The 17179-nt window shown below is 38.4% G+C and overlaps 1 protein-coding gene across 2 annotated transcripts in view; it reads left to right on the top strand.

Moving 5' to 3' along the window:
* GRIN2A (glutamate ionotropic receptor NMDA type subunit 2A) overlaps positions 1-16820 on the top strand; it is a 170952-nt gene extending 154132 nt beyond the window's left edge. For both annotated transcript variants that reach the window (XM_071571059.1, XM_071571060.1), the window contains 2 exons: positions 2786-3024; positions 4599-16820. In XM_071571059.1, coding sequence (XP_071427160.1) covers positions 2786-3024; positions 4599-6383 — 2024 coding nt within the window. In that variant the 3' untranslated portion in view covers positions 6384-16820. The remainder of the gene's footprint in view (positions 1-2785; positions 3025-4598) is intronic.
* The last annotated feature ends 359 nt before the right edge of the window (positions 16821-17179 follow it).

The raw sequence follows: 17179 nt of genomic DNA, 5'->3' as shown, positions 1-17179 counted from the left end.
ATTCTCATGCCAGAGGATATTGTAATAAAAATGTTATGACTTCTGTAAGTAATCTGGTTTAAAATGTAATGGGCAGGAACAGCAATAAGAATATGTGTGGGTTTGCCAGTTTTATAGGGTCAGCTGTGCTGAAGTGTTCTTACAGTTAAATTTGTTTTGTCTGTGCTTCTATGTGTATATCACACACATATATAAATATATACTATACACATGTATATAAATACATTCTATAAAAGACAACTGCTTTATATAGAGAGACAGGAATTACCAGCCAAATCTGTCCATTCCCAGATAATATCATTACATAAAGATGACAATCCAATGATTCAAAGTGCTTTTCAATCTATAAAAATGTGGATTCCTTTTGGGCATTAATTAACAGTGATTGCTGTCATTGTCAGCTGTAGTGGAAGGGATATTGCAACAACGGGATCTCCGAGACTCAGGGATGCTTTGTTCTTCACAGCTTGCCAGGGCACTGTCATTTATCTCTACTCAAAACAAGCTTAGTTCATCTCTGTAGGGATGCTTTTGGAAAGGTTGGTGGATTATCAATAGTTACTTTAGATGTACACGCCAAAGGGAAAGAAACACAGAGAAAACAGTAATAAAAAAGAGGTTTAAATTCCTTTGCGAATTTTGTTATGAATAGTAAAAGGGCACAGCAGTCAGATCAAATTGATGCCTGACAATCATGGGAGATGTGAATTTTCCTGTGGGAAGTACTGAGAGCTGATTGTCAGAGCTTTAGCTACTAATGCACAGACCAGAAATATTGCTCTCTCTTTGGACTTGGGTTTGTTTCCCTTCTACAGCCTCTGTGAGTTTTATTCATAGACCTTGGGGAGGACTTGAAAGAGAGACGAGGGAAACAGTCCACTGAGGTTTAGCAGAACAAAAGAAATCCAAATGTTCTAAGATATGGAAATGCATTAATGAACCCCAATTATCTATGTATGCAATATCTATACTGTTACAATTAATAATTTATTGTCCCTATGTCCTGGATTAGAAGATTTTTAAAGATTCATTAGGATTGACTTTCTTCTTTGGGGATGCTCTTAGGTGTTTTGAAGATTGAGCACTGTAATTTGGGAGAAGACACATTGCCTTTTGCAGATGTAGAGGTTCAATTCATGCTTCAAGCACAGAATTAAACTCAGAATTAACTAGGGACTGAATAATCTCTCTTACAAATTTGTGAAATGTCTTTGCTAAAGTGCCTCAGTGCTTGTCCTTTCTTCTTGAGCTTTTCATTCACATTCTGTGAGAAGCAATTTCTCCATCACAGTCGAATGTTCCATTTCCAGTTGGAACTCACATATCCAAATTATCTGTGAGCTGCAGCTTTCCTAGTGCCCTGGCACTCTATCCTGCAAAATGCTTTTGCACAGCAGGTCATTGATCTAGTCTAGCTTGAAGGTAGCTGGAATGTCAATATATCTTATAGCCATTTTTTTCTGATTTTTTTTCCCAATGATTTATGGATTATAGTACCGAAAATGTATTCCCCAATCACTGGATAAGGATTAGGGATCTATACCATAGGAATTCTTCCCCCAAAGTGAAGCCATATCTTAAAGTGGGTAACACACCAAGATAGTAAATACTGTACTTGCTGGCCCTCTGTATTGCCTGCTGTATTTTCTAGAAACAGTGAAGTTTTTGACATTAAAAATTATGATTACTCAGCTGTCTATATCCCCGAGAGAGTAAAAAGCTCTGCATGCCCATGCAGTGCTTCACTAAACACTAAATGCTTGAAAATTAATAAATCATGCAGTGTTAAACAAAGAAGTTTGGCAGGAACAATTACAGTTTCTTGCACACCTCTGTCCATGCTGGCAGTAGCAGCCACTGCTGAGTGATAATGTCCTACAAGTTTCAAGGCCAAGTTTCACCAGGGAAATAATTATAGGTGATCCGCAGGGCCAGGAGGGAGCAGGGAGAGGTCCAAGGCACCATGAGACAGAGGACTGGGAATTTGTGTGCAGTTACTGCATCACCAGGTCCCTGGGGGAAAGCAAAATGAAGTGAGACACAAAGCCAGAAGAAATGCATTGGAAAGATACTGCTAATTCCAGTAGTGTCTGGTTAGTGGCTGTTCAACAAAAAAACTGGAGACACCAACACCAGTAAATCAAATCCCCAGGTACCCCAACCCTAGGGAATAATTTATACCAGAGATGATAGACATGGCAGGAGAGGTTCACCAGAATGTTGTAACTCACATGAAAAAAATAAGGTTATCACGGATCTGATGGGAAAGAACAAACATCTCAGGGCATGTTTTAGAGGATTGTGTGAACATGTTTGTCCTGTGAAGTTAAAGGGCCAAAGGGAAGGGTCGGAGTGGGACAGGGATGAGCAAGTGGAGGAAAATAGAGAGGTGGGGGTATGAAAGGGTCTGGCTGATTGTCAGGATGTTTGTCTGAGCTCTCTGTCTGATCACTACAGCCTGTCCCAGCTCTTCATTAAACTCCTTTCCTAGCTCAGTTCCTCTCTCTGTAACCAGTGCTACTTGTTACAGCAAGAAGAAGAAAGTTCTATCCAAAGAAGAGATCCTGCTTTCTAGAGCAGCCAACTTCCCACGTAATTTATGAAATCTGAGGACATCTCAAACTAGGGTGCTGTGAATTGAAATCTTCTATATTTGCAACTCCTGAGTAGATAAGTCTACAGTGCTCCACAAATAAAGCATTAAATTTAAACTTGCCAAGACTTTCTAATATTGTGAGCAGTGCTTTTTGCATTTTTAACTGCTTTGACTCCTTGCTCTCCCCAGGGGAAATGGAAGAGTTAGAAACCCTGTGGCTGACTGGCATTTGTCACAACGAGAAGAATGAAGTGATGAGCAGCCAGCTGGACATCGACAACATGGCAGGAGTGTTTTACATGCTTGCAGCAGCCATGGCACTCAGCTTAATAACCTTTGTCTGGGAGCACTTGTTTTACTGGAAACTTCGATTCTGCTTCACTGGGGTCTGCTCTGATAGGCCAGGATTGCTGTTCTCAATCAGCAGGGTCAGTACTACTTCCATTTTCCCCCTTTAGGCAACAGGCAGAATAACCAGTGCCTCCCTAAAACATCGTCTTTCCTTTTATTCCCATCTGGACATTTGAAATACGTGTTAGAGCTGCAGTGTGATGCTCTGGAGTCATCAGTGGGCTTGGGATGTACTTGCACTCCATGGGAAGTCTCTATCCATTGATTATTTAGGGTATGAATTATCAAATGTGGCAGGATAATCAGTAATCCAAACCAAAACCAAATACATTAAAGGGCAACTTTAATGAAGAAATGGTAGAGCTCAGATGCAGAAAACAAATTAATTTCCATATAAAAATCCAAACAAAATAGATACCAATTTAGTAAGAGACATTATCTCTTTGTTTGTGCATTGTTTAAACAAGAGGATTTGAAATTATGGAATATTTTTATAAGGTTTTCATGATAACAAACTTGAATAAACCATATGAGAAAAGGTCAGACACAAGTATCATTTATGTCTGATTAGACACTAGGGCAGATTTTAGTGGTAACTTTAGCAGACCCAAAGGGGATTTACATATCCAAAACCCTAATACTTGTTAAAAAAAGGGAAATGTGTGCTTGTCCTTATATTTTTAACAAATTAGTTGGGTTTTGTCTTTATCTATTTTTAATACAGTACTTTCATTAGGTAATTGACTTTGCTGCATTTTCTATATAGCTGAGAAGAACTGAAAACTATACTAAAATGCCTAATTGCTTTAAAATGTGCTGAAATTACCATGTTGAGTAGAGAGGACCATTTTGGAACTGCATTAAAAATACTCTGCCCTACCCTGATGGGGATCCTCTAGAAATCACATACAGCTCAGCCTCCTCAGTTTACATTTGAACTTTATATTTTTGACCTTTTACATATGAAATTCTCCTAGGCAATTCGGGGGGTGGAAAAGTACTTATTTCAAAGGTAAATTACACAGAATTGCTAGTTCTGAGGCTTAGAAATGTCAATTGAGCTCACAGGAGTGACCAGGGAGGTTCAAGTTAGAAGATGGGCTTTAGCCTTTTGCTGAAAATGAACTCAAAATCAGGCTTGAGAAAGAGATGAGTATTTTTCATAGGTGCTAAGATAGGAAAGAGAAAAGCTAAAATATGATGATTGGAAGCCTTTGCATTTCAGTGCAAGTGAAGTGCACCTTAACAACCAATAAAATAGCCCAACTACAGGCTTATATAGAGGGCAAAATTATTCACTGGTTTAAAATAAGAGAATTTCCATTAGTGAAGCCTAGTTTCATTTTCTGGTGAGACTGAGGAGCTCTTTGGGGTACCTTCTAATCTTGTTTTCTGGAATAAGCTGAGGAGGCCAACATGGACCACTGGTTTGTGAAATACTGGCAAATTTTCTGCTTTGTAATTCCCACAGATAATGCGGAAAATACTCTTATATATCAACGTAAGGCAATAGTAAAAAAATAGATATATATTTTTAATCTTTCCTGTAATTAGATAAGTAATGTCTAATTTTTCTTTATTGCTAATTAAAAATGGAATGGAAGTTTTAAAAAATTACACCTAGTGATTTAATTTGTTACTCATATTACAGGGTATTTACAGCTGCATTCATGGAGTACACATTGAAGAGAAGAAGAAATCTCCTGACTTTTCTTTGACCAATTCACAAACCAACATGTTAAAACTACTGCGAACGGCGAAAAACATGACCAATATCAATCCTTCAAGAATTGATTCCCCCAAAAGAACAGCTGATTTTATTCAGAGGGGTTCTTTGATTATGGACATGGTCATGGATAAGGGTAACTTGATATTTGCTGATAACAGATCCTTTCAGACAAAGGACAACTTTTTTGGGGACAACATAAGCGAACTGCAGACACTTCCTGGCAATCGACACAAGGACAATCTTAACAACTATGTTTTCCAAGGGCAGCATCCTCTCACACTGAATGAATCCAATCCAAACACAGTAGAGGTTGCAGTAACAACAGAGGCAAAAGTGAACTCCAGACCTAGGCAGCTTTGGAGGAAATCTGTGGAATCTTTACGTCAGGAATCTGTCCGTCAGAGCCAAGGTTCCCAGAGGGATGATGCATCAGAGGAAAACAGGCAGCTCTCAGTGAAAAGCCAAAGATACCTTCCTGAAGAGATTGTCCATTCTGATGTATCAGAGACATCAAGCCGAGCTACTTGCCATATGGAAGCTGAAAACAACAACAAGCACCACAAAACCAAGGACAACTTCAAAAAAAGGACAGTAGCATCAAAATACCCAAAAGACTGCAGTGAAGTGGAACTGACATATCTAAAAACCAAACAGAGCTCTCCACGGGATAAAATCTACACAATTGATGCTGACAAGGAGCCAGGATTCCGCCTGGACACACCTCAGTACATCGAAAACATTGTCCTTCCAGAAACTGTAGAGTTTCCTGATGTCTATCAAGATCACAATGACAACTACAGGAAAGCCGAGCACGCTAACAGGACTCCATTGCATAACGAAGAGAGTCTTCCAAACAATGACCAGTATAAACTTTATGCAAAGCACTACACTCTGAAAGATAAAAATGCTTCCCTAGGTGATGATAGGTACAGACAGAATTCCACCCACTGCAGGAGCTGTCTTTCCAACATGCCCACTTACGCGGGCCACTATTCGACCCGATCTCCCTATAAATGCGATGCATGCTTGCGGATGGGGAACCTCTATGACATTGAGGAAGATCAGATGCTGCAGGACACAACGAACTTATCACTTCCTGAAGAAATCTATGAGCGTACTTGGTCACAAAGTAATGCTCTGCAATATCATAAAAAAAATAAATTGAGGATTAGCAGGCAACACTCTTTTGATAATATCGCTGACAAGTCCAGGGAAATTGACATTGGAAGACCTTCTCGTAGTATAAGCTTGAAAGAAAGAGAGAAATTTCTTCAAAGTAGTCCATATGCAAGCATGTTTAGTGTTCCCTCAAGCAAACTGTTGAGCAACAAGGCCTCACTTTTAACTCATGCTCTGGAGGACAGTAAGCGGAGCAAGTCCCTGTATGCTGTTCACTCGGATGACAATCCCTTTCTGCACTCGTATCGTGATGACCAGCACTTATCTCTTAGGCGAAGTCCAGCTGATCTTTATAAACATTCATTGCCAACAAGAGGAAGAAATGATAATTATTTCAGGTCATCCATACAGTCTACAGCATCATACTCTTCCAGGGATGGTCGGATCCATAATGACATGTACATTTCAGAGCATGTTTTGCCTTACGTTGCAAGTAGGAATAGGTCGTACACAACTCCAAGGGTTTTAAATTCCTGTAGCAATACACATCTATATAAGAAAAGGCCTAGCATTGAATCAGATGTTTAAATTTTCCATGAACACTTTATCTGTAGGGAAAGAATAGTTGCCACCATCTTAGAGGGAGAATTTATCCTTTAACAGTTTCCTGCTCTGGTAAATGATACGTAAGCCTCTCCCTTTCCCAATGTACTTTTGTACATGAATAGGTAAACTGGTATGCTCTTAATTATCCTTTTAAAATATGTCTTGTTGAAAAGGATAAAAAATAGCCATTTATATATGCTTTATATATAAATGGCAAGTTGTACTGAAATAGCCCCAATATATGTTGGCAACTATGCTGTTTTGTATCTAATTATTTTACTATTTCGGTTATTCTAATTTATGTTGCTGAGTATCATTCAATGTACTTTTGTCCTTAGAAATGTTTAATGATTTTCTAGTACTGGATAAGCAATATGGTATGCATGTAGTATGACACAGACAACAAGAATTAGGAATGCATTTGCACAGATTCAAAAGTAAGACTCTAAAAGAGAACAGAAAGCTAGACTTTCAAAAATATGTGTTAGCTTCATAATCATTTCAAAGCCAAGTAATAATTTTAAAAACCCCCAAGTCCCAGGACCTTAATAATTAAAATACAGTGTTCTAGCACAAAATTAGTATGTTCATTCTAGACTGACAGACAGTAGATGGGAAGGCAGTAGCCCCAAACATGTGAACTGCTGTGTACCAAAAGGAAGCCCCATGGATATTAGTTAATGTTCATGTACAAATGCTTTTCTTATATTGCACATGCACTTACCATTACAAAGTAAGCTCATTGAAAAGTTTGCAGTAATCTTGTCAGAAATTTCACAGCTGCCTAATCCAGAGTATATATTTTTAGATATCACTATATGGCACTTACTATGGAGCTGTGGACTTTATTAGTAACCTTGAGGCCTAATGTGTACCTAAGTTTGCATTTGCCCCTTACTGGTGATTACTCAGGGCTGTATAGTATTTCTTTTATTCTTTCACTTCCCAAACCAAATCCCAACCCACTGTAGTTCTTTGTTCATAGTGTATTAGTGACAACTAATTAATTGTATATTAATAGTATTAAAGCTGTTAATACAGTATCAAACACCGACAGCCATAAGTTCAGTGTAATCAGTGAGGAGTACAATACCATTTATTTGCATACCCAGCAAAGGATTAACACCTTCAGAACGACTTCTTCCTTCCAGAATATTGTGCATAATTGTTGAACATCAGACCATTTTTAACCTCTCCAATCAAGTCTGTTATATACACTGAATATATGCACACTTAACTAAGCAACACTGTCTTTAATTATCACTTACTGATATACAAAGATATTCACAAAACAGGGATGCATTGTTAGATGACTTTTCCATCTAGTAAATGTCAATCAGATTGTTTCACAAAGAAAATGTCTGCTATACACCCCTCCTTACCCTCACTGGATGAAAAAAACCACTATATTTTAACCATAAGGGAGCATGAGAGAGAGGAAGCCTTTCAGGAGTAGAATGTAGAGCTGTAAATTTAATTTAAACTAGAGAATTAAATATAATTGCTACTATATTTAACTACTGAAAGTGTTCCACAGATAGTGCTCTCCCATTCTCCTGCTACTCTGAGTATCGCTTTAGGATTTTTGTGTAGAGGAAATTTAGATTATTCAAGAATTTTCCCCTCCATTTCACTGAAGAACAGTGAAGAGGGAAACCATTACCACTGTGAATTGGAAAATGTGAATATTACCCTAACTTTTCTCTAAACTGAAACTCTTTTCAGCAGAATTGTGCCTGTCAGCTGTAATTGAAGTATCTGCATGCCAGAGGTGCAGTATGCGAGGTGTTTAATTTGGAACAGCATACTGCAGAGCAGGGTTGCAAATGGGAGAGAATATAAGTGATGTATAGGGACAGTCAAAATAAAGCTTCTTGAATTGTTTACAGCTTTTTTTTTTAATTGTTATTCTTATGAAGAAGATTTAATCTGACTTTGACTACTAAACAGTCCAGAATGAGTTCTTGGTATTTGCAAATGTATTTGTATGTTCACCGTGATGGTGAAGGATGATATTTTTAAGGAATGAAATGCAATGAGTTTTGGGCTTCTGAGTCTCACTCCAGCTTCCAGAAATCTCAGTATGCTTTATCATGTGTGTTCAGAAAGCATATCTATGGGTATCTGTACATTGTCCAGATAAAAATATGTTTTGAGTATTCTTTATTCAACATTTGGTCATAATTATTGGCCCTGATTCTCATGGGATGCTTTCTGGTTCCTCACTGGAGGCAATTTCTATGAACAGAAGTTCCTTACCTGCCCTTGGAGAGGTGCAATTTCTTAGGTATAGCTGTATGACCTAAGCAGGGTGGTGTCTATGGGATGAACAGTACTTGCCATGAACCCAAACCTTTTCCCAAAGACATGGGCATTTTTGTCTTAGGTCTACAGGAAGGCAAATGCACTGAAGGCATAAATAATGTTGTGATTGGTGTAATAAAAATATTTCAGGCAAATTTCAATATTCAATCCAAATCATAGTGTATTAAATCTGCTGTGTTTGAGCAGATGTGGTATTTGCTGATGTCATGCCAAAAAATGCTGTGGAAGTTGCTGAGCATTTTACCAAGTGAATCATAAACCTCAGTGGTGGCTTTTGTCTTTTGCATCATCATAAAGCTCTCAAAATATTTGTTGGTCGCTCCAAGTCTTTTGTATCATCATCTCTATCCAACCAGACACACATAATTCAATATATATACAAGTACTGTATGTGAAGTTATGGGAAAGCAAAATTCCCATTTATGTTTTCTAATGTAAACTCTATAAACTCTTGAGATTCAGTTGTAAAGATCCTCAGCCAGGTGGGTTTATCCTTCTGTGAAATGTGCAAGCAAATTAGCTCTAAGGAAATATATTGCAGTGTTTGTTTTTTCTGATTTGAGCAGATTTCTGGTGACTGTAGAGATTTATTATTATTAGCTGCAATATGCACTACAACCACGTCCCCTAAACCAAAACAAAGAGGCAGAGGGAAGACTTGATAATGTTGCACAGCAGTTGTTCACATGGAAATAAAAGATGCTGCCTTAAAGGAAGAAAAAACCCCCAGCAGATACTGAAAGTAGAGGGAGTAAGAGCCTGCATGCGTTTGTTGTTTTGATCTTGGCATAAATGTGAGTCAATAAAGGGGGAAGGAGAGGTTAAAGCAGGGCTGTAGGCGAGTAGCTGGTTGCAGATGTGTACGTGTAAAGAAGAAGCAGCTGAGAAGTTGAAGGAAAATCTTCAACAGTAGAGCCACAAGCCACAGCTTGTGAGACTCAGCCATAGAGTGCGTGGAATTCTGAATTTTGCCTGAGCTTTGTTGATATATTTGCACTGACTTTCAATTCAACTGAGATCAAGACTTTCTGTATTTCCCTCTCTCTCACTCTAGCTGCTGCTATACTTGAAGAGGAGAAAAGAATCTTCCTGCATAAGTGGCCATCCTTTCTGTACCTTTCTGGATGGTGCTGGTGACTTGTTACATTTTCCTGATTACAGCTCTAGCAGTTTGTTGGTCATTCCTATCAGCAAGATTTCCTGTGACTGCAGCTGGAACTGAATCAGGCTGTAAATGATATGGGCCATTCTTGGTAGCATGTCCTGTAGTGTTACACTGCTCCTGGACGACACCTTTTGTGGAGGCAGGATATTGAATTGCTGAGGAATGCAGTAGGTACATGCAGGTAAAAACAGCTACATAGACATACCTGCCTCTTGCTCTTTTTCTCTTTTAAAGACATTGTAGAACTTAATCATGTTTTTGTCTTTCCCTTTTCACCACAGTAAATTTCCCTTTTTTCCTTTCAAATGGATTTTGTGTTCTGCTTGTGTTTCTTAGAGCAGTGTAGCCACCCACCAATTTAAACGCATGGTAATAAGATATTTAAATATATAAGATAAAATTAAGGAAAATTAAGAGATTTTGCATTTCTGGAAAATTTAATTTCATGTTTTTGCAGCTTTTGCTTAGAATGCATTATTCTGCTAACTAAGAAGCTTGGTTAGGAGAAAGAGTGCTGTGGACAAACAAATGAAATCACCGCCAGCTCACCGTGTTTTGGCAGCATCTCATAAATACATGTCTCTTTATGATCTTTCAGGAACACTTAAGAGGTGAAATAAGGCTCACAAGGGAAATCAAGTGTGGTTTATTTTTCCTAGTGATAACAAGTCTTTTCTCATAGTTTTAAAGGAAGCAAAAGCTAGAGCTGTGTGTGTAGCTTTGGATTTCTGTGCTGGAGGGCTAAGCTCTTTCTGTTGCCAGTGGGGAGAGAGAGAGAGAGAAAACAAACTCCCTCTGCTTGGGAGTTCAGAGCACTGAAGGCTTGAAAGCAGTTATGTGTGGGATGTGTCCAGAAAGACGTTCCTCCCTCTGTTGACTTTTTAGAGAAAGTATGGACTCCTAACTTAGATATCTCAGTTAGGCTGGCTTAGAAAAGCAATAGTCTATCCCCAGCCTCAAATATCTACCAGTTAAATCTGCAAGTGAGTACCAGGTTCAGCCTTGGAGGTGTGTATAGATTAAGCAAGTCGGTTCTAAGGGTTGTTTGAGGGGTTTGCAGTACTCTCTTCCTGGTTAGGATCATTGCTTTATACCATGTGACTATCCAGCCTGAGATAAAACTGTCAGAATCTGTTCCTTATGGAAGAACTTGCTGTTGTCATATTTCTGCAGTGTAGCATATTTACATTAGTGATGGGGAAGATTTTGGTACTATTCCCTCCCTTGCTGGGTTCATCAGTGTAGAACAGAAATTGGGTCACGAATCTAAGCATCTGAGATTTAGGATTTTAGGAAGAATTCAAGAGGTGAATACTTTTTGCTGTTTTACATTGCAGTTAAGATGTTTGATACATAAACCCCAGTGAAAACAGCACTTTTATGGCAAAACCTTCTCTTCATTAATATAATGTGGCTTGGCTAAATTGTGTCAAGTGTTAATCGTCACATTGTGTGCTTCTTTCAGGATGGAGTGTCATACATTCCCTTGCTAACTTTTCCCAGCTCTAGTCCTATCAAAAGTCCTTTTTAAAGCAGATACCTTTTCAGTGTAGGGCAATCTGGTTTGCAACATAAAAACAGTTTTCCAGTGATACACTTAAGTCCTTTGCTTTACTAATGTTGTTGTTTGGTTGTTGTTTTTTTTTTTTTATCTAACTAACTTCCTGTTGAGTGCTGAGCCTTCCAAACACAGCAGTGCTGAAGGAACTTCTGAAAGAACATAAAGGCCTTTAAAGTACGACTTACGATATGAGCCATTTCCCTGCCCAAACTCACCTGTACTGTCTTATTTCAGTGTATTAGCAACATGGTAGCATTTGCTATCACTGAGGGGGCTCAGTTTAATCACAGCTGTGTGTTTCTTTGTGGATGTAGGTAGAAGTATAGACAGGTATATGGTGTGAGAGAGGAAAGGCTGGAGTCACCTGTGAAGCTGTGGTTAAATGAGAGCAGCCTCGGGACTGTCCTGTCTCACATCCCTCTGACCAGTCTCTGTCTGATGTGCACATACTGTACATAGTGTAAAGTTCCTGTCCCTGCTCAGCTTCCATTGTGGATAATGCCATGTCCCCCATCATCGCAGTGTCACCACGGTGTCCGTGGGGTGGGAGCTGGTTGTTGTGCTCCCTGGTGTCTGCCACCTGCTCCTCAATGGGAGCAGCAATCCTGCCTTGCTTCTCCCCGCCCTCCTGGGGATGGTTACTGCACTCTCTGTAAATAAGCTCTTCATTTATTTCCCTCACTCAAGCTTTTAATTTTATTTTTCCCCTGCTTCCCTCTACCTGTGTGCAGAGTATGCTCTCTAAAAATGTGTGCTCTTCCAAAGTCCTGCAGCTTTGGAAGTCAGGAATACAGGTGTGCATCACCCTGCAATGCAGTGGAAATGCACTTGGTTCTTCTCGTGGGTTCATGAGCTTTTTTGTTACATACTGCAGAATCTATCTGCTGTAGGTGAAACTGATTTGTTTAATTGCTGCCATTCTAACAGCTGTAAGAATCCACTGCTGATTTTGTGATGATTTTGTCATATCTATAATTTAAGAACCAGAAATAATATAAGTAAAAATAAGTTACCTCACTATTTACCAGGTTTTTGTTGTTTTGCGCTGAAATGACAATTTTTACTCCTTTTGCTTAATTCTTTACCTGTATTGAAAACAAGGCTAAATTAGTAGAGAATATAACCATGCTGTAACATTGTCATGCAATACCTTTATTAATAGATAACCACACTAAATATAGTATTACATATTTAAAAGAGAGATGGTTCCGACTCTCCAACTCTTACAAAGTAGTGGTGATAAGCAGTTATACTCCTAGATGTTTTGTCCTTTCCCTTTTGTATTAGTATTTGTTTTCACTAATATATTTCAAAGATTATATTTCTGTGCACGTTATAAAACTGTGAAAATAAATACCAATAAATATTGTGATATTTATTCAGTGCACTGTAAAGTTCCAAGTGAGATGATACTTTGCTTGGGAATTAACGAAGGTTTCCTCACTTCTCAGAAATGGTACTAAGCTTTAATGTGGGAAAATGGTAATATTTACAGTGACATGAAATTTTAATGGAGAATGTCTTGTTTTGCACTTTTAGAGCTATTAGAAGAAATGATATGTTTTTCTCAGCAAATGCTTTATGAGAATACCTTTTTAAATTTGTTTTGTGCATTGCAGTACATAGGAATAACCGTTCTGAAGAGATTTGTGTTACATCATTCCTACAGGATTCTTTTGTCTGATCTTTTTTTTCCTGAGCCCATTTAATAATGGTGTTTAATGGCAAAAACCTTTTGGAAATGTATTTTGGCTTCTGTTTCACGTTGCAAACCCTGAACTCGGACTCATAGTGATGCAATCGGAGGCCCTCACGAGGTTGCTCTGCCTTTCCACGCTGCTGGGGAAGGAGACCTTCCTTGTTCCCAGATGGGACAAGAATAGAGGAGTCAAGAACAATTTTGGAGGATGTGTTGTGCAACATTTGAAGTGTAAATGGTCTTCAAATATGGAAATAAGAGAAATTGGAGGTCCACAGTTAGCCAAAGTAGTGGGGGGAGTCTGTAATAGGCTGTGCAGTTTCTGGAGGAGATGCTAATTTTTAACTAAAGTAATTTGAATTCTACTTAAGTTTCTGAAAGTAACTTAAAAAAAAAAGGAGTTTTCTTTTTCTTTTAAAGCCAAAGTCTTTATTTTCATATGAGGTTTCACAGGAAAATGGGCCAAAGAATGCAATTAAATATGCAAAAGGTTAATCTTATGGAAAAGGGTATCCTGTCATCTTGATATGCACAAGCATGTTAATGGTAACAGGAACAATCTGTGTAATTTTCCTGTATATTGCTATGTAGGTTGCACTATTTTGAATGACACAAGCCTGATATTTTAATTACCAAATACCATAAAAAGCTGTTTATTCATAGTTTAAACTTGTTAACCTAAATATATATACAGTATACCCAGGCGTGCGTGCACTCCCTTCCCCACCCAGTCATGCGAGAGTGACCTCCCAGAGCCATGGGACACATTGCAGCAGTGCTTTAGTTGAAGTGATGGTCTTCTCTCCTCCCCAAACCTCCCAGTCCTCTGGCAGCATTTATTGTAGTGTTTGATACCCATTACAGAAGGGGCTGAAGGACTTGCTGGGATCAGGATTGCACTGTGCTAGGACACATGAACACATGTCAGAGAGTTCCTGTCCGAAAGAGCTGGAATTCATGCTCACTATAAATAACAAAGCCATAGGAAAAGGATGTCTTCTCATACTGTTTTGAAAAATCTTGGCCAGAGAGGGTCTATTGGCCTGGTGACAGATTTAAAACTCAGTGTCAGCTGGTGTGATCCACATCTGCTCCTTAAGGTAGCTGAGCAAGGGCACCTCAAGCACCCAGTTGCCAGGGAAGCCCAGCTGGTGTGTGCCAGTGGCTGCCCATGTATTCCCCCTGCAGGCTGAGCAGTCTCCAAAATGAGTTTTGCAGGCAGTGTCAGGATTTAGCAGGTGGTGTTTGAGGCAGAATCACTTCTCTGAGTGCACAGGCTTTTGGGCTTGCTATTACTGGTGATAGGGAGTTTTTTACCAAGGGATGTTATTCAGCTGCTTTTCTAAATTTATTGTGCTCTAACTAAAACTTATGAGAAAAAAAGTACCTTGGAATCCTTTGCTGGAAGTAATTCCTGAGCTTTTTTTGGAAGGGACAGTGGGATAGTTAGGAATTTTTCCACCTTAACCAAGAAACAATAAATTCTCTAGGGTCAGATCTTGTCTACAGTTCATTGTAAGTCTGTCTGGGAGAAGAACTTGGTTTCAGGTTCTTCATCTGCAAGAAGAAAATTTTTGCTCATTTTTCCTGGCCTAGGTCTGGATTCCAAATTTAGGCAAAGCACCTTTTGACTTAAATAGGAATGTGTGAGTGAGTGATGGGAGATCAGATCCTTATTGCAGTTCATGGTGAGATATCAAAGTTCCACACCAAGCCTCTCTTTGCGAAAGTATGGAAATTGCATCATATGAAATTGGGTGCAGCTAGGAAGGAAACCAGTGCAATTGCAGTAAGAACTGTTTCCAGTTTATTCTTGATATCAGGTGTAATATTTTGAAGTAATCTTGTTTCAGAACCTCCATTTTGCACTGATGAAGAACAGCTTGATCTCTCTGCCTTCACACCTCACACCCACATGCAGAGTGTATCTCGTGCCTTCCCTGTTGAAACCAGAAGGTACAAACAGAATTCATTAATGTGTTAGGCAAACTCCTACCTGATTCCTAACCAAGTACTCCATTTTTATGCAAAATTCACAGCCATACATTTCAGATTCTCAGAAGCACTTCACCTGTGAGTTAATAATGTCTAGTTCATCAGATTCAAATTTACACTAAACTTGAAGGGCATTTTGTGCTTCCTTTCATCCCGTTTAATGATTTTTGTGGGCTTAGATGAAACCCTAATATTTCTGTGCTGCTAAACAAAACTCACCTGAAATATTTTAAAATCTCAAATTACATTTTAAAAAACATTTTTACCTGTTTACTTGAATAATGTCAATTTAATGTGTTGTCCTGATTAGTCTTTGTATATATACATGTGTATATAGGTAAGCTATAGATAAGCTTTATATATATATGTATATGTATGAAGTTTTTGGGGTGATTAAGGGGCAAGACAGAACTCCAGCATTGTGACAAAGATTCTACAATCATTTATTAACAGTTTCAAGTTATGTATTGCTGTTTTGAGTTTGATTAAACGTTTTTTGCAGTTGAAGTATGAGAAATTAAGTGCAACTGAGAAAATAAGAATTCACAGTATTAACTTAGGGTTTTGTTCACAAAGAAAATTGCTAGGATAGTTGGAGCAGTATTCTTTTTCTGATGGGAGAAAAGAACTTCAATGGTTTTAATTTTTACTGATTACATGGAGCACTAACTGACATTGCAGCAGAAGAAATTTGCATTCCAAAAATAACATTTTACCAGAAATCTCTGACCCATTTGATTCCATACACAGTAAATTAAAAAGCCTGTCATTTCTGTTATTTACTAGTGCAATTTACAGTAACACCCTCAAAAGTGTCATATTTCAAACCAAAGGGTAAGTCAAATTTCCAGTTGCTAACAAAGAATAGAACAGGTTTGAAGAGCTCTTAACACCTGGGGAAATAAATCAGGATGTTAGAGTAGAAATAAAACCATATGGCTGAGATAGAATCAAGTGTAAAATATTTATTTTTAAGAGAATCCAGAATTTCATTACAAAATTCACTGTCTAATGGATTCTTCAAAAGAAAGGGTTTGGGGAAAAAAAGAGAATATTTAAAATCTAGTTTTGACATTCCAATTACTGCCTGTTTTCTTAGGTAGGTTTAGCAAAGTGAAATGCATTTTAACATGCAGGTATCTGTGCACACACAGTTGGAGCTGTGGTGGTGTGCAGATACAGGGACACCAGGCTGCCCCAGCACCCTTCTGCCCCTGCCCTGGAGATCCTGGTGGGAGCTGGAGCTCCCCAAGGGCACCCAGAGAGGTGTGAAGGAACTGTGGGAGTCTCACACTTCTCTCCTGGCTTACACACACTGTCTCACTGCACTTCACCCATGTTTTAACCCAGTGCATGACTGAGTGCTAATACTGTATAAATATTTTGAAACATATCTTAAAAAAGAAAAAAATATGTTTGCTTCAAACTTTTTATGATAGAGAAATATATAATTATTATGGTTGTCTTACAAATTGTATTGTGTTCTTTTTTTTTTTTTTTTTTTGTTAAATATGTAGAAAAACATTAAGGGAATGGGGGACTTGAATGTCTGTGTGTACCGAAATGTATATAACTATTTGAGGAGAACACATGTGCCAAGTATAACATGATGTAAAAATTGTAAATATATGAAAAATTCATTTTTCTAATAAAGATAATTTCTGCCAATTGATATGAAAAGGAAGAATGGTATCATTCTTGTCTGTCTTCCTTGTTAATTGGGGCAAGATGAAGTGTCATGCATGAGGAAGGTTTACCTTTGCTTTTTCATTAGTCATTGATTTGATTTGAAAGGTGTTAAAAGCCACATGTTTTGAGCCATCCTTTGCAGTTAGAAGGTGAAGACGCCTGAAGCTAAAGCTGACAGTATCTGCTTGGTGATCCCAGTTTAATTTAATCCATGAAAACGATGGAGACAATTAATTTATGCAAAATTGATTTGGTGTGAGAGTGATGCTTTGAAAGATGCTTTGGGAGTTGCTTCCTCAGCAGAGGGAGCGGTGGGAGCTCAGTTAAGGATGGTCCCTTCACCT

The sequence above is a fragment of the Pithys albifrons genome, chromosome 16 (assembly GCF_047495875.1).
Source record: "Pithys albifrons albifrons isolate INPA30051 chromosome 16, PitAlb_v1, whole genome shotgun sequence".
In the NCBI taxonomy this organism is placed as follows: Eukaryota; Metazoa; Chordata; class Aves; order Passeriformes; family Thamnophilidae; genus Pithys; species Pithys albifrons.
Note: the sequence above shows the minus strand (reverse complement) of the source record. Positions and strands in the feature narration are given on the sequence as shown.